General features: G+C 38.8%; 1 protein-coding gene across 1 annotated transcript in view; it reads right to left on the reverse strand.

The window, feature by feature from the left end:
* cutlet (chromosome transmission fidelity protein 18 homolog) overlaps positions 1 to 26,258 on the reverse strand; it is a 404,162-nt gene that overhangs the window by 333,061 nt on the left and 44,843 nt on the right. The window contains exon 3 of the mRNA XM_090380385.1: positions 19,498 to 19,733. Within this exon, the coding sequence (XP_090236511.1) occupies positions 19,498 to 19,733 (236 nt within the window). The remainder of the gene's footprint in view (positions 1 to 19,497; positions 19,734 to 26,258) is intronic.

Consider the following 26,258-nt stretch of genomic DNA (forward strand, 5'->3'; position numbering starts at 1 on the left):
ATCTCCCAATGCTTATGTCACACCAAACTGACTCAACACTGCACTGTCCAGCGATGTCGACTGGCTTCACTTCCTTGGTTTTTATGTGTTTCTTAACTAATAGCATAACCCCTCCCCCCTTCCTATCCTGTCTATCCTTTCTGTAGACGTTGTACTCCCCAAATTGCAGTTCTGCATCCCTTATATCTGTGTGACACCACGTCTCTGATATCCCAACAATATCTGCCTTTGATGTTTTGAGCAATGCCTCAAATTCATCAAATTTATTTATTAAACTCCTAGCATTGGTGTACACGCAAGTATACCTGCACCTGTTTCTATTCTTAGCTGCCCTAACACAACCCATGTGTTTACTTGTACTGCAATGGCTCCCAGCAGTCTCTGAAATATCATGCATCTTGTTTTTTAAGTTTTTGCTCATTCTAATAGAAGCAGTGCAAGAATCTCTTTCATCTCTGCCAGTGGCTACTGTCAATCTATTGGTCTTTGTCTCCCCCCAAGCTAGCAGTTTTCTGACCCACCTAACACTGCCTCGATAGCATCGGCAAATATTCTTGCACCCTTTCTATTTAAGTGTATCCCATCCCTGTAGAAGCAATCTCTCCTGTTAACAAGTACAGTCCAGGCTGAAAAAAATTCAACCCCTTGAGCCTTGCACAATCTCTCCAGGGCCGAATTGATCGACAAGGCTCTCATCATGTACTCCCTCCTATCGTGTCTGGGCAGAATTGCAGACACTTTCAAATTCAACCCTAATTCTCGGTTTTTGTTCAACAGTGACCTGTACTTGTTAAGTAATTCTGCCGGACTCCTACTCTTAATATTATTAGTGCCAATGTGTACAACTATATCACCTTTTGTGCCCTTAAAAGATGATATTCGCTCTACAACGTCATCAACCTTTGCCCCTGGCAGACATACCCTGGTCCTGTTCCACCTATCCTTTTTTGCAAAGCATGTTCCCCGTTTCCCTGATAATAGAGTCACCAACAACTACTAGTTCCTTCGGGACCAGCGCATTCTGCCTTGGGGGTTGTCTCTGTGTCACATGATGCTCAAGTGCAAGCTCTGGCGTTGATGTGGGCAGCTGAGAGCTTGATGGGCCCCTCAATTTAGTTTCTTCGAGGGCATCCACCCTGTACTTCAAGCTCTCATATAGGCCCACAAGAACGCTGAGTTGTTGCCTGATATCGATACACTCCTTGCATCGCGCACACACACAAAGACATCCCCCATGGCAGTATCATGTCCTTACCTGATTGCTCTGCAAACATCAAGCAAACAGTGCATTTTATAAGGCTGTGAGTCAGACGACAACTGCCCCCCTCAGTTCTGCTCTGAGCCACAGCACTTCCATTAGCTTGAGCCTTTTGCTTTGCTGCTCTGAGTCATGATTCTATTAATTTATTGATTAATTATAATTAATTATGTTATGTTATTAATTATGTTAAATATAATTAATTATATTACGTTTGTAATCTAAGTCGTTATATGTATTTATTTAAAAGTACAATTTAACTGCTAACGAAGTTCAACTAACGGTATCCAGTACGGATAACTATCATATCACAAAGGCGGGAAAGTTACGAACGATAAATCTACGGACACTTAAGTATTAATTAACTTTCAAATCTCGCTGTCTCAATTCAGAATAAACTAACGATCCTTACTAGGTCTATAAGCTACTTACAGAAATAATTCGATGTAAAAAACATTCAATCAAGCGGCTAAATATGGCTAAAGAACTTCTAATTACAATTAGTCCAAGTTATTAATTAGTCCAAGCTAGATTTTTAAAAGGGTAAGAATAGAAAACTTGCTTCTTGTCCAAATGGAAGTCAAGCATTCTTGTCTCCTGATAAAACTTTTGCCCATCTCTACTCCCAACTCTATAAAAACTGAATGATTCTACTGCTACCTCAGTTAATGATAATGCTGACCTGCTAACATCCTACTTTTCTTCTAACTCATGTATCTGATGATTTTGTTAAACCACCTCTTACCATTACTAGAACATTTCATTCCATGCTTCCTGGTGGTCTTTCGTCAAAAGGATGTTTGAAGAATTTTGAACAGTATTGATGCCACAAAAGCAAATGGCCCTGACAGCAGTCCTCCACTTTTCTCAAAACTTGTACTCCTGAGCTTACTCTTATTCTATGTCACCTTTTCACACATTCTTATTCCACCAATGTTTCCCCTTCTGATTGGAAATTTGTTCATATCCAACCAGTTCCTAAAAATGGTGACAAATCCCTCCCATATAATTATCGTCTCATTGCACTTACTTTTACTCTTTCTAAAGTAATGGAGATATCTATTAACCCCCATCTCCTAAACTATCCAAAACCTTCCATCTCCTCAATGATCACCAGTAATAATTCCATCGGTGTTGATCCACTGGTGATATTCTGGCTTATGTTACCCATCTATGGACAAATTCAATGGAAAAGTTTGGCAACACTCACGCAGTTGCTCTTGACATTCCAAAGGCTTTTGATCGTGTTTGGCATAAAGGCCTTCTAAATAAGTTTCCATCTTATAGTTTTGCTAACTGTTTTTTTGTAATTGGGCATTCAGTTTTCTCTCTAACTGCTCACCGTAGGTAATAGTAGATGGCTCTGTCTCTAACTTCTCCACTAATGGAGGTGTTCCCCAAGGTTCAGTTCATTCTCCCACTCTTTTCCTCTTGTATATTAATGACCTTCCATTGACTGGAAATCCTATCCATAGTTTTGCTGATAAGTTATATGTATTTATTACTGTAATTAATGCACATATTAATGCGTATTTATTAATGCAATTAATGCACATTGCATTTCACCTTCCAGTTTGAGAAACCTTGCCCTGCACAAACAGCTTCAACTTCTCAAACATCAGTTACCAATTCCCTAAATGCTGATCTCTAGGTAATTCTCCGGTTGGGAAAGATAAGTCAGTTGATTTCAATCCTATTAAAACTCAGTCCTGTCTTATATCTGACAAAAAGAATTCTTCTGCTCCTCTTCTTATCTTTGATGACAATCAGATTTCTAGACAAGATCCCATATCTCTATTAAGGATTACCCTGACTTCTAATCTCTCTCTCTCTTGGCATAAGCACATTACAAATATTGCTGCTTCTGCAGCTAAAAAACTGGGTTTTCTCAATCGCTCTTGGCATTACTTTTCTTCCAAACAGCTGCTCATTCTATACAATTCACAAATCTGCCCTACTATGGAATATTGTTCCCACTTCTGGGGCAGTGCTCCCAAAACCTCTCTCTCTCTCTCTCTCTCTCTCTCTCTCTCTCTCTCAGGCTTGTAAATTCCATTCAAAAGTTAGGTTAATTAATGAACCATCTCTAACAAATTCTCTCCACTCTGTCTCACAGATGTTCTGTTTCTGCTGCATGCCTTTTCTATAGCTACTTCCATGGGCACTGTTCTTCTGAATTGGCTTCTATAATTCCTACTCTAGCTCTCTCTCTCGCTCTCTTCCAAACCAGTACGAACATGTGCCACAACCAGTCAGCATCCTTTTATTGTCCAACTTCAAACTCACAGAACCAACTTTTCTTCTTCCTCATTTATTCCTTCAACTTCCATTCTGTGCAACAACCTCCCTTCATATGTATTTCCCAAAAATTACAATCTACAGAAATCTGAGTCTAATGTCAAAAAGTATCTTCTTTCATCTTCTCAACTTTCAATCCATGCATGATCTAAGTACTATAGATTCTAATATCTCTCATGATTGCAGTTTTAAAACAGTCAAATTTTTCTCACCACTTCTAACCCAGAGATTGACAAGCATGATCACCATGGGCAATTAAGAAATTGAACTTGGTAACCAGTATTTTACATGTCAGTTGAGCAGCTGTAAGGTCGAGTTGCCAGTTCTTTGTTTTCAATCACAGTGGCCTGCATCATGCAACGATGGGCAATACTTTTGATAAAGGCATGGCACAATGACAGCATTATTTTATAGAGAAAAGTTTACTGGACGAATGATCATAATGGAAAGTGATGAAGATTAATAATCCAAATGAACTTTTCCTGAATTTTTTCCTTGGTCAGGTAAAAATATGAATAAATACCTGAAGAGTGTTAATTAATGAAAAAACTTATACTGTTCGCCTTCAAGGCCAGACCGCCAACAAGGGGTCTGGCACTAAACTTCCCAGGGGACTCCACTAATAACTTTAGTCCAAGGAGAGTAATGCCTACTGATAACCACTCTCTGACTTCTCCTGCTCAACCATCTCTTTATCCACAGCACTGACCTCCCCCTAATGCCACACTGCTCTAATTTGTAAAGCAGTCAATTATGTGGAACAGTATCAAAAGCTTTTTCTCAAACCTAAATATATGATATCAAACATTTTTTTTTGCATCCAGTTCCTTGGTTACTGTGTCAGAGTATCCAATCATATTAGTCAGACAAGATTGCCATTTAACAAATCCATGCTGTGACTGCAGTATCACTACACTCTTGTCTAGATTGTTCTACATTACTTCTTTAACCAGTGACTCCATCACTTTCCCTTGAACAGAATTCAAGCTTACAGATCTGTTATTGTTCACTTTGCCCTTTGAGCCCCCCTTTGTGAATTGGAGATACATTAGCACATCAACAGTGTATAGTGACCTAAAGATTTACTAACCTCTTCTGCTGCCTCTCTCAATATAACTGTATAGTTCCTGTGTGCCTCAGGAGTGCCTTAATTACATATACTTCAACAATCTCTTCCATTTTTGTCTCAGCACAAAATCATTTATCTCACTGTAATTTGATATACTTCTGGCATCCCCATGCCTAAAAAATTCTTCATGTGTGAATGCAGATGCAAAGTACCTATTTAATTTGTCAGCAACCTGAGCGGGATCATCACAAGTTTTACCATTCATATCTAGCAGACCAATATGATTCATCCCTTTTCTTTTAATGTTTACCTAAATAAAGTAGACTTTGCTACTTTTCTCTGCATTCTTTGCCAGACACTTCTTGTGACTTTATTGAGACAAGTTTATAGCTATGTAGGTTTCTGTATTGTCTGATAATTTATAAGCAGCCCATTAATTTTTGTTCTCTCTCACTAGTCTCATCAGTTGATCTGAGATCTACTTAGCTTTAAACTTCAGACAGTATCTACTAGTTGGTATAATAATTCAGTGGATTTTTGGCTGCTGTAAAGGGATAAGTATTTTTAATTTTTACCGTATTCTTCATTAATTAATATACTACATTGTGTTTTACAGAGATATTAAATAGGTTTAGTAGCATTCGTTAGCTTCTTATTTAGAATTTAACTAGTGATTTTTGGATGTTATGACTCCCAGTGATGGCACCAATATTGTTGAACTAGCTGCCATATTGTAGTTGATAAGAAAAAGCGTAACATATATATATTTCAAACCGATAGTGTAACATATATATATATATATATATATATATATATATATATATATATATATGTTACACTATCTTGAACTGATAGCGTAAGGTATAAAGTAAAACTAGATAGTGTAATACGAAGCATCATTTAGGAATCTGTTAGCTTATAGTATTATCAATTATTAATCTTATTAAATTTCATTGTTAATTAAATTGTATTTAAACGGAAATCATGACCCAGACTAGAGCTGGAAACAAAGATCACAGATCTCCAATGCATCACAGTCTCAAAAAATGTGCAAAATGTGAAATGTTTGCTGAACTTTCTAAAACGGGGCATGATCTAGCCAAGGAGGATGTCTGTGTGTGTGCTAGATGCATAGAGTGTCAAGAAATTAGGCAGCAACTCAGTGTTCTGATGGGCATCTATGGGAAATTGAGGTTTAGGGTAAATGCCCTCGAAGAAATTAATATGAGGGGGCCCATCAAGCTCTCAGCTGCCCAGCTCAAAGGCAGAGCTCACTCCTGTGCATCAGGCAACACAGAGACAATCTCCAAGGCAAAATGCGCTGGTCCCAAAGGAACTAGTTATTGTTGATGACTCTATTATCAGGGAGACGGGGAATATATTATGCAAGAAGGATAGGTGGAACAGGAGCAGGGTATGTCTGACAGGGGCAAAGGTTGATGACGTTGTACAGCAGATATCTTTTAGGGGCACAAAAGGTGATATTGTTGTACATGTTGGAACTAATGACATTAAGAGTAAGAGATCTGCATTTACTCAACAAATACAGGTCAAGGTTGAAAAAAAGTAGCGAGTTAGGTGTGAATGTGAAAGTGTCTGCAATTCTGCCCAGACACGACAGGAGAGAGAGTATATGACAAGAGCCTTGTCTATCAACTGTGCAAGGCTTAAGGGATAGAATTTTTTTCAGCCTGTGTGCTTGTTGACAGGAGAGACTGCTTCTACAGGGATGGGGTACACTTAAATAGAAAGGATGCAAGAATATTTGCTGATGCTATTGAGGCAGTGTTAGGTGGGTCAGAAAACTGCTAACTTGAGGGGATACACAGACTAAAAGGTTAACAGTGGCCACAGGCATAGGCAAATGTGTTTCTTGCACTGCTTCTATCAGAATGAGCAGCAGCCTGCAAAGCAAGGCAATGGGGATTTCCAGGACTACTAGGAGTCATAGGGGAACAAATAAATACTTGGGGTGGAATTAGGGTAACTAAGAGTAGAAACAGGTGCATGTATACTTGCATGTACACCAATGCTAGGAGTATAGTTAATAAATTTGAAGAGCTTGAAGTGCTAGTCAAGACATCAAAGGCAGATATTTTTGGGATATCAGAGACGTGGTGTCACACACAAACATAAGCAGTACAGAATCGGAATTTGGGGAGTACAATGTGTACAGAAAGGATAGACAGGACAGGAAGGGAGGATGAGTTATGCTGTTAGTTAAGAAACACAAAATCTAAGGAAGTGCATCCAATTGATGTTGGTAGACAATGCAATGTTGAGTCTGTTTGGTGTGACATAAGCACTGGAATATAGGCCTAATGAATAGGGATTAATAGGGATAATGAATAGGGAACTGGGATATAGGCCTAATGAATCTGATGAGTATAATGAGCAATTATTCAGAGAAATAGAGTGGGCCAGTAAATCAGAATGTCTTATAATGTGGAATTTTAACTTTCCAGATATTGACTAGAACTTGTGGATTGGTCACTCGCACACTAGCAAGACTTTTGTGGATTTATTGGATGACTGTTTTCTACAGCAACATGTTCGAGAGACCACCAGAGGGAGCAATACTCTTGATCTGATTATCAGCAGTGATCACTCATGCATTAAGAATTCACTGATAAAGGAACCACTGGGTGACAGTGATCACAATGTACTGATGTGGGAATTACTTAACCATATTCCCGTCCGGTTGGGTACGTTCCAACACCAACTGGGTTCAGCGAGTTAATTCTATAATTTTTACTCTAATTACAGAGCTGAAACTCGCTATAGTTGGAGCCAGAACTGTTTTCTTGAATTTTCCCACTTCAATTTTCAAAAATTTCTATTCAATTTCACACAAAAGACAAAAATGTGACATCGAGTGCGCATTTTTTAGGCCTTTTACAGTTATTTTTCTAAACCCACCCTAATTAGGCTAATTAATTTAGGCTAATTAGAAGTAACTAATTAATTCTAAACCCACCCTAATTTAGGCCTTTTACAGTTATTTTTCTAAACCCACCCTAACGTAAGATCATTCATCAGTGAAGACAGGATATTAGAGCTGGAAAAGGAATTAGAAAATGTGAATTGGAATATCATCGGTTTGGCTGAAACAAAAGAAGAAATGAATCACTTATAAGTTTATCAAGTGGAAATCTGCTGTACACCAATGGAAACAGTGAAAGGAGTGAAGGTGGAGTTGGGTTTCTGGTCCATAAAAATTTTAAAAACAACATTTTGGAATTCAAAAGTACATCACCAAGGGTGTCAAGACTAATACTCAAGATTTCTAAGAGGTACAAGCTAAAGGTTATAATGATTTATGCACCAACATCGAGCCATGATGATGAAGAGGTTGAAGAAATGTACACCGAAATTGAGAGTCTTCTAGATGAGCAGAAAACCCACTACACTATTATTATGGGGGACTTCAATGCTAAGGCTGGAAAAAGGCGAAACAGCACAGAAAGAGGAACTATAGGAAATTTTTGAATTGGTGAAAGAAATAAGAGGTGCAAGACTTGTGGAATTTGCAGAATCTCAAGGACTGTCAGTAATGAACACTTTTTTCAAGAAAAGGGTGAACAGAAAGTGGACATGGAAGAGTCCAAATGGATTACCAACTAATGAAATCAACTTCATCCTCACTAACAGAAGATATATTGTGAATGATGTCACCGTCCTGAATAAGGTAAATGTTGGAAGTGATCACAGAATGGTAAGATGTACACTTGATATAGATGTAGGAAAGGAAAGGAAAAAACTGACTCGAGTAAATAATACAAAGGTCTTTGAGATAACAGAGGAGGAGAAAAAGGAGTACTGGAACTTAAGAACAAATTTGAGCTTCTACAGACTGCTCAGGACCAAGATATCGACGAGGAATATTACAACTTTCTCTGAAAGTGATAAAGCCCAAGAAACCTATAGGGAAAAAGAAATCCAAAGAAGAAAAAATTAGTCAAGAAACACTTGTCATGATGAACCGAAGACAACAAATGAAGAGCAAGAAAAACACTGACAGGGAGAAAATTGAGTATACTGAGTTATGCAAAGCCATTAGAAAGAGACTCAGAGAGGACATAAGAAGATTTAACACAAGAAAAGTAGAACAAGCATTAAGGGAAAACAAAGGATTTAAATCAGCAGCCATGAGCAGTAATACAGAAAGACAAATGATACTGAAAAATAGCGATGGTGTACTTATAAACAGCAGAGAAGGCATAATTCAAATAGCAAAAGACTACTATAGAGAATTATACAAGGAGCGAGGGAATGATGCCAGAAGTGGGGAACATGGATTGCAAAGTAGCAACACATACGACATACACAATATTCTTCCTGATGAGGTAGAACATGCATTGAAGAAAATGAAGAATCGGAAAGCCCCAGGGGAAGATGAAGTTACTGTAGAGTTGTTAAAATTGGGAGGAAGAGACATAACACAAAAACTGGCAAGGCTCTTCACAAAGTGCATTAGAAAAGGTGTGACGCCTAAGCAGTGGAATAATGCAATCATAGTTTTGCTGCATAAGAAAGGAGATAAATCAGAAATTGGAAATTATAGACCAATTAGCTTGTTATCCCACATCTACAAGTTGTTCACAAGGGTCATTACTAACAGATTAGAAAGAATACTTGATGAGAATCAACCGAAAGAGCAAGCTGGCTTTAGGACAGGATTCTCAACTATGGATCACCTTCACGTAATATCACAGCTAATGGAGAAAGCAAATGAATATAAAACACCATTATGCCTGGCATTTGTGGATTATGAAAAGGCATTTGACTCCATCCAGCATAAGGCAATGTTTCGGGAACTGGAAAGACAAGACATAGATACTCCATATATTATGATTTTGAAGAAAATATATGAGAGTGCTACCTCCTTTATTAGACTAGACAAAGACAGTAGCAAATTTAAAATCGAGAAAGGAGTTCGACAAGGAGACACAATATCTCCAAAGCTGTTTACTGCTGCCCTCGAGGAAGTTTTCAGAAGATTAGAGTGGTCGCAGAAAGGAGTCAATGTGAACGGAGAGTACGTAAACCATTTACGATTTGCAGATGACATTGTGGTCATAAGCCACAATCCCAAAGAATTAGAGGAAAATCTTAATCAGTTATACACAGTTAGTAAGGATTTTGGACTAAAGATGAATATGCCTAAAACAAAAGTAATGATGAACAAGTATGCCACGGAAAGGGAAATAATGATTGAAGGAGCAGTAATTGAAAAGGTGGAGTCATATACTTATATGGGACATATACTTATCTGTTCTTGACGAATGGCTCCTTAAAACTATTCCTTATACTTCCAAATTGGCCTATGCAGACGATCTCACCCTGCTGATCCAGGGCAATTCCCGTGCCTCCCTTGAAAGCACTGCCAACTTAGTCATGTCAGATCTCTCTCAATGGTCCACCACAAATAAGTTATCCATATCCTCACCGAAAACTAAAATGATGCTGGTTAAGGGTTCGCTTAATATTTCACGGCCACCTGTTGTAAAACTTCAAAACAAATCACTTTCCATGGTTTCTTCTCTAAAATTTCTTGGTCTGATAATTAATAGTAAACTTACATTTACTAAACACTTGGAAGATCTCTCAGAGAAAGTCAAAAAACTTACCTTCTCACTTCTGCGTCTCTCTAAACAATCTTGGGGTCTTAATTCTCATTCTCTACGGTTATATTATAAAGCTGTGTTTCTACCAATTTGTTCCTATGGCACGGCCGCCTGGTTCTGGCATGTTAAGAAGGTTTCAGTACGGACTAAACTTCACAGCATTCAACGTAAAATGCTTTTAGCAATGTGCAGGGCCTGTAGGACTGTGTCTACTCCTGCTTTGCAGGTCCTTAACGGCTGTCTGCCCCTCGATCTCTTTCTTATGTACCGAGGCCTGTGCTTCTACATTAGGCACGCACGCTGTCCCTGTCACCTTTCTTGGCATTACCACCGATGTCACTGTGGATCCCAAGGCAGAGAAAAGACGCTGTTGGAATATTTTGATGCAGAGCTGGCAAGACAGATGGTCCGCTACCTCTAAGGGTCTTGTTACTTTAAAGTTCATCCCTAATGTCACCTTTGCCACGTTAGAGTCCACTCAGAAATGGTTTCATCCTGGTCTGTACACTCTCTACTTACTCTCTGGTCATGGCTCCCTTAATGCCAAACTTGCAACTTTCAACCTTGCTGAATCACCACTCTGTTCTTGTGGTGACCCAGAAGACTGGGAACATATTTTATACCATTGCCATCAATACCAAGATCTTCAACAGAACCTTCTTCTCTCCACCAGTATCACTGTCCCCGGAAATGAGCGGGACTTTCTGAGCACCACAGAAAACTTCCAGTCCCTGCAAGAATTTGCTCGTCATGCTTTTGATCGCCGGAGACGTCTTCACACTGAACTACGGAATACCTCCTAGCCTTCCTAGTGGAGACCCCTGCTGGCACTGGCTTTTGGCCAGTGCAGGATCAGATATATTTTTTTTTCATTTTTGCTGGTTCCCTGGGTTTGGGCTGCCCGACGGACAGGATTTTATTATCTAGTTTTTATAATTTTCTTAGATAGGTACATATATATATATATATATATATATATTTTTTTTTTTTTAAATTTATTTATTTTATTATTTTTTTTTTTGCTCTGATATTAGGGCAGTAAGAGCTGGTAAACCAGGGAGGTCGCGATACATGCGTAGTTGTGGCCTACCTCCCCATGGTGTAGACGGACACTGAGCAGGCTTTCCAGGTGATCGCCTGCCTGGTGACAAAACGGCCAGAAACAATTAAAAAACACACACACACACTGCACAAACATAACGTTACACACATTTCTGGCCTTTTACAGTGCTTTCTGTAATCATCACAGTGTACAAAGGCGGAGGATGAATTGATGTTCAGGTGCCGTCCTACATAAGATACTATACTTTTTTACTTTTACTTTACTTATCTGGGACAAGTTATTAGCTGTAATAATGATAAATGGCTGGAAGTCAAGAGAAGAATAAATTTTGGATGGATAGCATTCAGGAAATATAGTCACAAGAGCAATATCCCAGTTTGTCTGAAACGTAAAATAATGAATCAATGTATACTCCCTACCATGACTTATGGAAGTGAAACTTGGGCACTCACCAAAAGAATGGAAGAGAAGCTGAGAACTACACAGCGAAGAATGGAACGAATTATATTGGAATCAGACTGTTAGATAAGAAGTTGGTTTGGTTTTGATTTTATTGGCGCATTAGTTACTAAGGCTATAATGTGCCCGTTAGATAAGAAGAGAAACACATGGATTAGGCAGCAAACTCAAGTAAAGGACATTCTTATCAAAATTAAAGAACTAAAATGGTCTTGGGCAGGACACATAGCTCGAAGACATGAAGACAGATGGACTAAGAAAATAACAGAATGGTACCCAAGAGGAGCTAGAAGAAAACCTGGAAGACAAAGGCGGAGATGGATAGATGAAATTCATGAGTTTTTGGGTAGTAAATGGATGGCTGGTGCTCAAAACAGAAGGAACTGGAAAGTTGCTAGAGAGGCCTTCATCCTGCAGTGGACTGAAAATGGCTGATGATGATGATGATGATGAATTAGGCTAGGGCTTATGAAATATGATACTTGATTCGTTTGTTTGTTTTGGAGCAGGACTTTCTAGGTACATCAAGAGAGTGCCAACGGTCATTCTTACGTCACATCGTTCCCCGTACAACTACATCGAAAAGGGAAGGAAGGAAGGAAAAAAAAAAACAGACATAAGACAAATGCAAGCTACTCTTAGTTGACAATAAGAAGCAATAAAGTGAAACAGTAGCAACAACTGTTTTTGAAAGTCGAAAAGATCGTATTTCCTTTCTTCAATGTGTATTGCACTGACTAACAGAAAATCAGAGAAAAACTGGTGTAAAACTGATAACACTGCAATGCACATTTGATAAAAAAAAAAGTTTGGTTTATTGTAATTGCGTTTAGTAAACAATATCGGAACAGCAGTTTCCTGGGTTTGAACTTCTAACGAAATTTCAAGAAAATATTTCTATTTATAGCTGCATTATAAACTTGGAAAACTGGTGTGCAAAAGAATAAAAAAAAAAATCATCCGCTATGAATAACAGATTGTTTCTTGAAATATGTATTGTTCGCAAAACTGCAATATTTTCTAACAATACAAAGCTAACAGATTACGAATCACGGGCTGCTCAAAAAGTATTGTTAGAAGATATTTGCTTGTTACGCTTTAATGTCATCGCAAAGGGAGAAATTCTGTTTTAGTACAGAAGCCGAATAAATTCACTATCCATGGTCATAATGCTGTTCTGAGCTGCAATAAAAAGATAAACCCTGCTGAAAAATAGATTTACTCCCCATCACTTCTCTTGTTTTGCTGTGATTTTTGGCAGATGAGCAATTTCATCGGTGACTGCTAAATGCGGTCCAGTTTCTTGTACTCTCTCTCTCTCTCTCTCTCTCTCTCTCTCTCTCTCTATTTCGGGATCTCTGACCATGTGGTCATCCTGGAGTATAAACAGAAAATTTGTTAGTCGGAATGCTGCCCACCAATTGCACCAATTATCAACTCTTTTACTGTCCTTCTAATGTTCAATATGTGCAGATAATCAACATAGGCAAAATTCGAAAGTGCTACTCCAATTAGGAGCAAAAACCGTTCCCCCCAACATAACGAATTACTTTAGGTACAATAAAGGACGACTACTGATGATTTTACTGACTTGAAGGAAGTATCCATAATAAAACATCTGTACAAGGGTGGTCACTCAAAGGAAAGTAACCGTAGTCATTTGTATTCAAGGACAAGCTATACAGCGATGTTTTAATATTTCCAGAGGGATTATTGTGGATTTTTTCTCAAATTCGCACCAGAACAAAATCGGACTTATTAGTAGTTCCGCATGCTAGGATGAACTGACCAATTAGAACTTCAGCATCTGTGATGAAACATCGTGCACACCGATATCGTTGGTTACACCAATAATGTAAAGAAACAAAGCAAAATATTGTAATAATGTTAGAAAGTAAAAATGCAAAATATTGTTCTCTAAAACAATTGCAGTTTTGGCATCCTAGGATGAAGCTGACTTAGGGCTGCAATGCTATATTTTTTTTTTTTTTTTTTTTTTGTGTGTTTTTGTATGGGCGGCTCCTAGAACAAAAGTTCATCTCTGCCTCGTTGCTCTGTTCAGTTTTTATGCACTGTCAAGGTGCCAGTATCAAGGTGCACTGCCAGTGTGTGTTGTGTAAAAAAAAAAAAAAAAAAATTCATTCCGCATAGGAATATCCCATGTTGGATGAAGACAGATGAAAAGGAAGGCAAGAGAGAGAGAGAAAAAAGTTTTTCATCCTGCACGGGAGAAAGTGACAGAAAGAAAAACTGTTTTTGTGAGCTTATGCATGTGTTTTGTATTGTGATGTTGTGTTTTGGCATTTTGGCTACCTGGAAGCTGATCACAGCTTCCAGATAGTCAGTTACTCGTCCCGAGCAGAAGGAGGGCAAAATCTCCCCTACTATCTGCACGCCCTCCTCCCTGGGGAACGAGTTTCCCAGGGAGGAAAGAAAAACTTGTATAAGATGAAGAGAGGGAAGGAGAAAATAGGAGAAGGACTATCCCAGCCCAGGAAAGCCCCAATCCAGGATGGATTGCTAGAACAACACAGGAAAAAAATAATAATAATAAAATAAAATAAATAAACAATAATAATAAATTTAAATAATAATAAATAAAATAAATGAAAGTTAGAGCTCTGGACCTTTGACGATCTTCTGGTCTTCTCCCCACCAAAAGAGTATTTTTATTTCTTTCTCTCTCTCTCTCTCCCCCCCCCAGGGTCGGACTAGAAAGGATGGACTCCCTCCCCTAAGGAGTCCCCCCCCCCAAGTGAACGAAGGGAACTGGAAATTTCAGGAAAATGAACCCTGTTTTTTTTCATTCGGTAAACATCTACTCTGTCAGTGCAAGAGAGGTGACTTTATTACAGTTACAGCTCAGAATGGAATTCAAGCATTGAAACACATGACATTTTATGGTGAATTTTTCAGGTGTGTGCAATAATGAAAATTCAATTTTTCTCTTGAAATTTTTTGATGGTATCAAATGCATATCAAGGAAATATTGAAGTATTCAATAATAATTACTTACAATTTCCCAATCCGTCACTTTGAGTAACGGATTATTTTCACAATCTGTTACTAGTAGCGCATTTTTTTTTTTCGTTTGCACACCAGGTGAGGTGCATGCGAAGTTCCTTCAACATCAGTTTTCGAAGTTTATAACGCAGCTACAAATAGAAATATTTTCTTGAAGTTTCGTAAGATCAAATATACATCCATGAAACTGCTGTTCCAATTTAGTCCTTTAAAAACAATTACAATAAAGCGACATTTTATTTATGAAATGCGCATTGTAGTGATCAGTTTTACGACAGTTTTTTTTTTTTTTTTTTCCCTTCCATTTCCACTGTGGTTTCCAATAGATGAATTTCCTTGATTTTTTGTTAGTAGATACAATACATATTGAAGAAAGGAAAGAAGATATTTTTGTTTTTCAAAAGCAATTCATTGCAATTCTTTCGTACAACAATTACGAAAAGCAGAAAAGCAAACTGTTCTGAGAGAGCCATGCAAAATATTATTCACAAGTAATGATGCTCAACTGTTTGTTTTCCACGAAAGTTGTTTACATTTTTATTTTCTCCTTGGATCACCTTGATAACAACTAATGATGTAAGCTTGATCAGACAATTATATCTCCGCGTGTGTTGATTCGTTTTAGCTAGATGAAGCGGGAATTTTTGAACAAACGCTGTAACGCGTTTTATCTATAAAACTTGGATAGTGTTTTGTTGACATAAAAATTTAATAAATTGATATGTGATCGTACATTTTTGCTGTTTTCGAGTGAATTAATAGTTTTTGCTGAATGCTAAAGGTAGGAAATCAAAGCATATACTTCTGATTATGTATATTGAGAGTTTCAATTTTGTAAATGGAGTAGAAATTATTAGTTTTTTTCAGGGGGGACAACTTTCAAGTGGGGGGTTAAATGTAAGCTTAAAACAGGGCAGGCCTGAACAGGGTTAAGGATATAACTACCATCAAGGCTACCATTAAGGGAAGAGCTTTTGCTTCCATAAAGGTGACTACAGGGGTCTTAGAAAGTTTTTAAATTCTGTACAGTGGTATCAACCGATGATGTTACTAACATTGAATTCTAAATGTGAATTCTTTGGGGACTTAATTTTGGAGGCTGGTCAGGCTTTTCATTCCAACTAAGAAATACAGTTCAAGGTTTAGGCCTAAGTGGATGTCAGATGAACTAATGAGGCTTGTGGCAGAGAAGAAAAATGTATGGGAATGCATATAAAGTATCAGGTGACACAGAAGCCTATGGCAGATATAAACTAGTCTGTAATCAAGTAACAAAGGAAGTTAGGCAAGCAAACACAGATTACGAGAAATCTTTGGCAAATGATGCAATGAAAAACAGCAAAGAGTTCTTTACTCATGTAAACTCTAGAAGGAAAGGGATGAATCAAATTGGACCACTTAACATAGATGGGTTAACTATTGATGATCATGCTCAGGAAGCTGATAAACTGAATGAGTATTTTGCATCTACATTCACACGTGAGGAGTTATTCAATAAGGGGAGTGCCAGAAGTTTATAAAACTCTAACAGGGAGGTGAGTGATTTTGTAGTAACTGAGAGCAAAGTGGAGGATAAATTGTTGAAGTTAAAATAAGAAAGGTACCTGGGGTGGATGGGATCTATCCAGTTATAATGAAGGAGGCAGCAAGGGAAGTAAGCAAACCCTTAGCCATAATTATGAGAGCTTCCTTGGACTCAGGGGAAGACCCCATGGACTGGAGGTGTGCAAATGTATCACTAATTCACAAAAGGTGACAGAGGTAACTATTGACCTGTTAGTTTAACCTGTGTTCCAGGGAAAATAATGGAAACACTATAGCCGAGTGGTCAGGAGAAAGAGTGCATAGCACACGTATCTTGAGTTGCCCAAGGCTCAAGCCCATGAATACTAAATATGATAAATATTTGTATTGACGATTTATTGTTAAATTCTACTGACCTGGTTGTTGTGCTGGAATATAAACAGAAAATTCATTGCATGATCATCTAGACAAGACTGCAGTAATAGTTAAGACATGGCATGGGTTTGTTAAAGGGAGGTCTTGTCTGACCAATTTGATTGGATACTATGACGTGGTCACAAAGGAACTGGATGCAGGTAATAATTTTGATATCATGTATTTGGATTTCAGGAAAGCTTTTGATACTGTTGCACATGGAAGACTGTTGTACAAATTGGAGGGGTATGGCATTAAGGGTAAGTTGCTACAATGGATAAAGAGATGGTTGAGTGAGAGATGACAGAGAGAGTGGTAATCAATAGACACTGCTCTTCATGGACAAATGTTATTAGTGAGTTCCCCAGTGTTCGGTGTTTGGCCCATTGTTGTTTTGTATATTTATCAATGATATTGATGAAGGTATATCAGGTTTAATGTCCAAGTTTGCAGATGATACAAAGGTTTGCAGGGTTGTTAACGACAACAGAGACAGTATTCTACTCCAACTGGATCTAGATAAGTTGTGCAAATAGTCTGAAAAGTGGCAACTGAAGTTTAACATTGCCAAATGCAAAGTACTGCATATGGGTAACAATAACTGAAGAGAAATGTACCAACTGTGTGGTACTACACTCAGGGAAGTGGAAAGTGAGAAAGACCTGGGGGTAACTGTGCAGTCAAATATGAAGTTTGCTGGGCTACTAGGGCAGGTCATGGAATCTTGTCAAGGATATATATAGGAATTTTGCTAGCAGGGACAGGGAGGTGATTATCCTGTTATACAAGGTAATGGTTAGACCACACCAGGGTACTGTGTACAGGTCTGGAGACCTCATTGTAGGAAGGATGTAGAGCTGTTTGAACGAGTACAGAGAAGGGCAACAAGATTGGTGAGGGGAACAAAGGGGTGCTCTTATGAAGAAAGGCTTAAGTTTTGCAGATTACAGTGTCTGGAGACTAGGTACCTGTGAGGTGATCTGATTCAGGTGTATAAGGCCTTGAACAGGTTGAGCAAGCTGAATGCTGATAGGATTCTTCCTCTTGCTCAGATTAAGAACCTGATGGGGCACAGATTCAAATTGAGGAAGGACAGTTGTAGAATAGATGTGCGGAAATTTGCCTTTAGCCAGCGGGTAGTTGATTGGTGGAACAGACTTCCATCTTTTGTTGTGGAAGTTGATAGCCTAAATAAATTTAAGGCTGAGCTGGACAGGCATTTGGAATGAATGGAGAGGTGAAATGGGAGGGATTTTTTTTTTTTTTGGCTGATGCTGCATAAGCTTGCTTTCTTGCATGGTATGCCTCTACTAATGCTAATTCTAATGGTTTCTGTGTTGTCGGTAACATCATTTGATCCCACTGAGTAGATTTTATAAACTGTCTGAGACCACTGTAGCCACCTTTATGAAAGCAAAAGCCATTCCCTTTTCCCCTGACAGCAGTTACATATTTAAGTAAATCCTACATTAATATAATGCAATCATTTTCTCTTCTATCCAGTGTTTCCTTAATTACAGTGCTCCGGGTTAAAGCATAGATGTATGGGGACCTGCAGACATTTTATAATTCCTATCATGGTATAAGAGATCATACTCTCACACATAATGTATAATATCTTACACCAGTTCTTAGTTCAGTTGTTACTTCTGGAGTATAATTAAAAAAGTAACAATAGAAAATTATTGGAGTGACAGAAGCTACACATAAGTGTATAAAATAAATCAATAAAATTTAACAAGGTAAAGAATAATTTAAACATATAAATATTGCAAATTTTATAACCACATATTGAATTTGTGTACTAAATATGATAACAGGGCATAGAAAATTGCAGTAACGTCAAGAAATCAATATTTTTTGAAATATAGCAGAATATTTTAAGAAGTTTAACATTGTTTTTCATAGCAAGTTTTTAAAATGCTTTATTAAAAACATTTTTTTTTTTTTTTTTTTTTTTTGGAGATTCTTAGCAGAAAATTTTTTTTTGAAAAAATCCCATTTCTCAAAGGTGCTATTCTGACTTAACTTTCGCAAATTTTTTTTTTTACCTTCTCAGTCACAAAATTTAAGAATAAAAATTTAAAAAATTTAATTTAATAATCAACTTGGTGGTTGATGCATTTCAACAATAGAAGATTGATACAGGGAGAGGAAGAAGGAAACATTCTGACACTATTATATACAACAGCTTTATAACTGCGGAGCACTGTACTTGTTAAACATGCTAGCCCCTGTAAACTACCATTCACTGCTCGATCAGCATGTTCCAGTTAAGAAATATACTTATGCTGGTAATTTACAAGATTGGGGGGCGGATAATTAATTGGTAAACTGAATGCAACATTTCATGATGAACTGAACAAAAGGTTCTCACAGAAGTCACAGAGTCACTTTACAATATAGACATTCTAACTTCTTCAACATTATAATATGCAACAATCAATTGGTAAATACATTATTTAAAAGTACGGTAGTAAGGTTCATTTACAGAAAAATTAATATTTATTAAGATTTCAATTTCTCTGAAACATTTGTTGCAATAAATAATTAACTGTTTATTAAGTGCTACCAGAGAAATCATGATTCTTTATAAAATCAAAATATATTTTCAACTTGTACTTTTTTTTAACTGCATGCATTATTATAACCGATGCAGTCAACATCGTTGCAGTTAAAACTGATCTAAAATTATATAAGCATTAATTTTATATATCATTGCTTTGATTAATTAAATTAATTTAAATAATAAAATTCTAACCTGATGTGAATCTTCCTTCCACATTCTTAACTTTAGAAGAGATCCGCGGGTACTACGTAATGACACATATTCCCATTCCCTACTATATGAAGTATAGCTCTTATAATTATTATTCTGGCTTTCTTGCTGCACAGTTAACTGGGGATCAGGTGTTGTGGATATGCTAATTTCACTTCTAACAGTTAATTCAGGTGGCAAATTGCATTGTAATTCTTTACGAGGTTTCTTTGCTGGATCTAAAAAGCATTTGATATTTTTATTTTTTTAATTAAATGTTTCTGTAAAACAATCAACATTTATTATCATAATATACTGCTTTTTGTAAGCAGACAAGTAAATCTGAAATGAAATTTACTATCAAAATATTATCAGGTTTATCAAATTTACTAGTGTTTGGCTTATCAAGTTTACAAAATTAAGAAATAAAAACACATACATGGAGTGAACAAAAACCCTTCCCTTTACCCTTGATGGTAGTTACACCATTAAATAAATCCCACATCAGTACACTGTGATCACTGTCAGTCAGTGGTTCCTTTATCTGTAAATTCTTAATGCATGAATAATCACTGTTGCTGTAGAAAACAGTCATCCAATAAATCCACTAAAGTTTTGCTAGTGTGAAAGTGACCAACCCACAAGTTCCAGTCAATATCTGGAAAGTTAAAATTCACCATTATAAGACATTCTGATTTACTGGCCCATTATATTTCTCTGCACAATTGTTCATTATACTCATCACAGTCATTAAGCCAATAACACACACCTACTCTCATTTTCCCTTTCCCAATGCTTATGTCCCACCACACTGACTCAACATTGCATTGTCCGCCAATGTCAATTGGATGCACTTCCTTAGATTTTATGTTTCTTGACTAACAGAATAACTCCTCCTCCTTTCCTATCCATCCTTTCTGTACACATTGTACTACCCAAATTCCAATTCTGCACTACTTATATCTGTGTGACAGCATGGCTCTGACATCCCAACAATGTCCGCCTTTGATGTCTTTATCAGCACTTCAAACTCATCAAATTTATTAACTATACTTCTAGCATTGGTATACATGCAAGTACCTGTTCCTACTCTTAGTTACCCTAACATAGTCCATGTATTTACTTCTTCCACAATGACTCCCAGGAGTCCTGGAAATCCTCAGCACCTTGTTTCTAGGCTGCTGTTCATTCTGATAGAAGCAGTGCAAGAATCACTTTCACCTCTGCCTGCGGCCACTGTTAATCTTTTAGTCAGTGAATCCCCCAAGCTAGCAGTTTTCCGACCCATCTAACACTGCCTCAATAGCATCAGCAAATATTCTGGCACACTTTCTATTTAAGTGTACCCCGTCCCTGTAAAAGCAGTCTCTCCTGTTAACAAGCAGAGACGACACTGAAAAAAATTTTACCCCATGAGCCTTGTACAATCCCTCCAGGGCCAAATTGATTGACAAGGCTCTCATCATATACTCCCTCCTGTCGTGTCTGGGCAGAATTGCAGACACTTTCATATTTAACCCTAACTCACAACTTTATTTTAACATCAATCTGTACTTGTTAAGTAAATTTGCAGATCTCTTACTCTTAATGTCATTAGTGCCCACATGTACAATAGTATCATTTTTTGTGCCCTTAAAAGATGATATCTGCTCTACATTGTCGTCAACTTTTGTCCCTGGCAGACATACCCTGGTCCTGTTAAACATATCCTTTTTTGCATAATATAATCCCAGTCTTCCTCACAATAGAGTCACCAACAGTAACTAGTTCCGGTGGGACCAGTGCATTCGGCCTTGGAGATTGCCACTAAGTTACCCAATGCACAGGAGTGAACTTTGGCATTGAGTTGGGCAGCTGAGAGCATGATGGGCTCCTCGTATTAGCTTCTTCGAGGGCTTCTATCCTACACCTCAAACTCTCGTAGACGCCCATCGGAATGCTGAGTTGGCACTTAATTTCTTGGCACTCTTGGTACCTAGAACACACAAAGACCTCCTTGGCTAGATCATGTCCTGTTCCAGTAAGGCCGCAAACATTACACATTTTGGAAATTTTTTGAGACTGTGATGTGTTGGAGAATCACCCCCTTCATTTCTCCCCCAAGCCACACACTCCCACTAATCTGTGCATATTGCTTCGCAGCTCTTGTCTGGGTCATGGTTTCCACTTAAATACAATTTAATTAACATTGAAATTTAATAAGATTAATAAATTTTATTGATTGATTGATAATACACTGGTGTGCAAAACTTAAGGACCAGTCAGGTTTTCACCTGTAGCTTCTCATAGGAGTGGCCTGGATACGGGAAAAGCATACCAAAGGTACCTCGTGAGGTACAGAAATGATGAAGGAAACAACACAGTACAGAGAGACTTTATTCAAAACAAAGTTTATACACAACAAAGGAAACAAAACAGTACAGAGAGACTTTATTCAAAAATGGCAACACAGCACTGGCTGCCATGATACAGATGCATCACTGCCAAAGATGGAACAAAGGGAAGAGGTGGTCCTCAGTAGGAGATATGGCCACCCCTAATGTCGATGCAGGCAATGCACCACTGTAAACGGTGTCTCCGATAGGCAGGTGTTAAAGAGACACAGCATACTGGCCATTGGGCAAACAGTCCACTTTAGTGGAGTCGCCTGCCCACAGTACACTGCAATATCCTGCATCCTGTGCAGCTGGTTTGCACTGGATCCCGCTGTCTGGTGTCGGTCCCTCTTGGCCTGTAGAAGTATATAGCAGTCATCATTGGACATTGTTTTTTGTGGACAACCACCACTGGTCCTTCGAACAGCTGTACCTGTCGTTGTGAAGGCCAACCCCGCACATGAGACGATGCTATGGGCGATACCGAACCATGCAGCCACACTCCTCGCACTTCAACCTTCCTCAAGCTTCCCAATTATTCAACCCCAAGTAAAGTCATCCAGACGTTGTCTACTGGTCATTTCGTTGTCTGTAGCACTATATGAAACCAATCGAACGTCTGTAACAATCGTGCTCACCATTTGGTAATTGACACATAACTGCTGAACTGCTGCTTTTATCTGTTTATGTGAGCCCTCTCATCACAATTCAAATTTTTGCATGTGCACCAGCTTTCTACTGAACGGCCACAGTTATAGAAATTGCCACAAGCTGTTTTGTTTGATTTTGTGGTTGTAACCTTTAAAAATAGTGTTGGTCCTTAAGTTTTGCACACCAGTGTACTATACTAAGCTGAAAGATTCTTAATACAGTATTACACTATCTAGTTTTATGTTATACCTTATGCTATCAGTTCAAGATATAAGTTACGCTATTTTGTTTTGATCTAGTATACTACAACAATGGCGGCAAGTTCAACAATATTGGCACCAACACCGGTACAAGCGGTGAGTCAATTTACAAAAATTACTAGTTAAATTTTAAAAATAAGCTAACGAACACTACTAAGGCTTTTCAATATCTTTGTAGAACACAATGCAATATGTTAGTTAATGAAGAATACGGTAAAAATATCAAAACTACTTATCCGTTTTCAGCAGCCGAAAATCCACCACCTGTTCACCTCTGCAACTCCAGCGCCCTACTACTATAGGAGGAGGGCGCTGGAGTTGCAGAGGTGAACAGGTGGTGGCACACGGACTGGCAACTTGACCTACGGAGTAAAATTTCTGAACCAACTTAATCGCTGTTATTTATACCATGTCAGGGAGAGTACAAGGGACAGGAATATTCTTGATCTGGTCATCACCGGCAACCTGAATAATATCACAAGTATGATAGTGCAAGTGACCATAGTGTCCTAAAGTGAATAATAAATGAGATTTCGGCAGTAAGGAGTTAAAAAAAAAAGAGATTCACTTCCAACAAAGGGGATTACTGTGGACTGAGCAGGTTCTTGTATTTGAATGGGATAAAATTTATAAGGCTGAAAGTACGTAGTGCATAGCGTATAGTGTTATTTGTAATGTGACAAGGGGGGTGTTCCCCCAACTGCGTAAAGCAATGTGATGAATACAAACTTTGTAAAGGCCAGATTTATGTAAGTTAGTGAGTGCTCGTGTAGTGTTGGTGTGGGTTATGTTGGTTGTGTTGTTCATCTGGGCTCTTAACCTAGGGACCTGTGTCTTCACACAAAAACCTCTGGTTTACCATCCAACACCACGAGGAGCCAGTCCAGGCAGTAGGGAGTATAAAGCACTAGCTGGATGAATGCTGAGGTAGCCAAGGCTACAGGCAGAGAGAGAGCCCAATTAAAAAAAAAAAAAAAGAGAGAGAGAGAGAGAGAGAGAGAGAGAGAGAGAAAAGAAAAAAAGTGAAATTCGGTAGAGATAGTGTGGTATAAGGAGGAGGAGGAGAACAAACAGGTAGTATATGTAGGTGTATGGGCAGCTCCTAGAACGTGTTCATCTCCACCTTGTTGCTCTGTTCCATTTTTACACAAACTCTGTCAAGGAAAGGCCATATGTGTGTCATGAAAAAAAAAAATAAATAAATATGTGAGAAGAGAGACTCCTCCACCCGTCATAGGGCTGGGTGGAAGAAAAGGGAAGAAGGAAAAAAAAGTTTTCCATCCCACACAGGAGGAAGAGACAGGAAAGAAAAAACTGTTTGTGAGCTTAGTGTTTGTTTGTTCTGAGGTGTAATGTCATGTTCTGGCTTTTTGGCTACCTGGAAGCAGTAGCCACCATGGTGCCTGCTTCCAAGTACTTATCCCTAGCTGCAGGGAACTTATCCCAGGTACTTATCACTAGCTGCAAGGCCTCCCCTACTAACTAGCTTGCCAGTCCACCCTAGGGAAAGGATTTACCCAGGGAGAACATGTAGTTTAGAAAGTAGAGAATAGGGGTAGGGGTGCACCAGGCCAGACTGCACCCCAGTATGTGGGCACCAGTGGAGGAAAGGAAGGAAAAAAAAAAAAAACCACTTCGTTCCATTTCCTGTTTTAGAGAATGAGAGTTTAAGCTGCCTTGTTCAGGGGAGCCCTGACCAAGGCAGAGCAAGAAAGAGAGAGGGAAAAAAAAAAAAAAAAAGGGAGGGAACTTTTTTGGCACCAGCAGTGCCAATTTGTGTTCAAGTGGCTAGTGGCTCATCAAAGCCGAGTTTGACACCAAGCATTGAAGATTGTCTTGAGCTAGTTGTGTGCTGTTGACCAGGTTGGTCCTCAAATCTGCATAGATCACGCAGTCCAGGGAACGTTTCCAATTCTCTCTTGGCACAGCAAGAGCACTTTCTGTGTGATGGAGCCCAAGTTGGTGCAGCTTATCGTTAAGGTACCCGTGGCCCATCAGTATAAAGGTTGTTTCCAGTGCAGGTGAGAGCCATTTTTGGACTGCTCTGGCCGCCATGTAGGTCACATCCGGTAAGAACTGTTTGGTAGCTGCCCTGAGCAAGGTCTCATCCCAGCATGTCTGCCACAGCTTTATCAGCTCATTGTAGCAGCAGGTAGTTTCTGTTTTGGTATCCATAGTCGTGTTTATTATGATGCCGAGAAATGTGGTTGGAAAGCTTTTCCTTATCCGGAATTTCAAGCCTCGATGGGCAACATGGAGGTCAAGTGGCAGCATACCAGCCAGCACTTGTAAGGCCGGGGTAAACACTGTCCTGCACACTCTGTAGATGGCAAGCAACATTCATTGCTGGATTGAGTCGAGCTTGTTCCTCATCTTTACCAGTCCCACGCAGTGAAACCAGGTGCCAGCCACAGTCACAAATTGGAAGGAAAACTGATTTATAATAAAGTAACAGGGATCGTCTGGATAATACCAATTCATTTTTAGTAGTTCTGACTATAGCTACAGAGAAATTTTTACTCTTGGTGCGTAGATGAATCAAATGAGGTAGGAAACTTAGCTTGTAGTCAATGATGATGCTGAGGACCTTAGTCTGGGTGATGATCAGTAGCTATGTGCCTGCAATTTTTACCTGTAGTGGGTGACTGAGGTCCAGTTTCCCTTTGAACAACATCATCTTGGTCTTCTTTGGGTTTATGGTGAGTTTGTTTGTGACTGCCCAGGATTGAATGTCAGCTAGAACCTGGTTATCTCTCAATTCAAGGGCTCTTTGGGAGTGGCCAGAAACAATTGTGAAATCGTCGGCAAAGGCTATAACTTTTGTATTTGGGAAGATGCGAGAGAGCTAGTTGTGTATAACCATATTCCATACAAGGGGCCCCCAGGACAGAGCCCTGGGGGGCACCTTTGACTGATACTTCTCTTGAACTGTTGGAACTTGGATTGCAGGAGGACCTCTCTACCAGAGAGGTAGCTACGGATCAACTTGTACAGTTGGCGTGAGCAGGAAGCTGCGTGGAACTGAGCCAGGGCACTGTTCCACCAGCCAGTGTAGAATGCCCCCTCGAAATCCACGAAGACAGCAAGCTCGAATTTTGCTGTGGAGCTTTCAATGTGGAGAACAAGATCGAAGAGCACCTCCTCGCAGGACCTCCCAGGGGTGAAACCATATTGGTGAGGTGAGATGAGATGAGGTCTTTTTCTATGAAGAGTATTGTAATTTGCTGTGCTATTAACCTCTCAAGGACTTTCCCCAGGTTTACTAGGAGGGCTATGGGCCTGAATGCATGTGGGTCCATCAGTGTTTTGCTTGGCTTCTTTATGAGGCGCACAAGTGCCAGTTTCCACACTTTGGGGAAGGTACTTTCTTGTAGGCATATGTTAAATAGCTGTAGCAAGTGTAGCAGTCTGATTTTGCAAAAACGGAGAATGAATTCGTACTCTATAAGATCAATACCAGGGCATTTCTTAGGATTAA

Source organism: Mastigoproctus giganteus, chromosome 8, assembly GCF_048544385.1.
Source record: "Mastigoproctus giganteus isolate SK-2022 chromosome 8, ASM4854438v1, whole genome shotgun sequence".
In the NCBI taxonomy this organism is placed as follows: Eukaryota; Metazoa; Arthropoda; class Arachnida; order Uropygi; family Thelyphonidae; genus Mastigoproctus; species Mastigoproctus giganteus.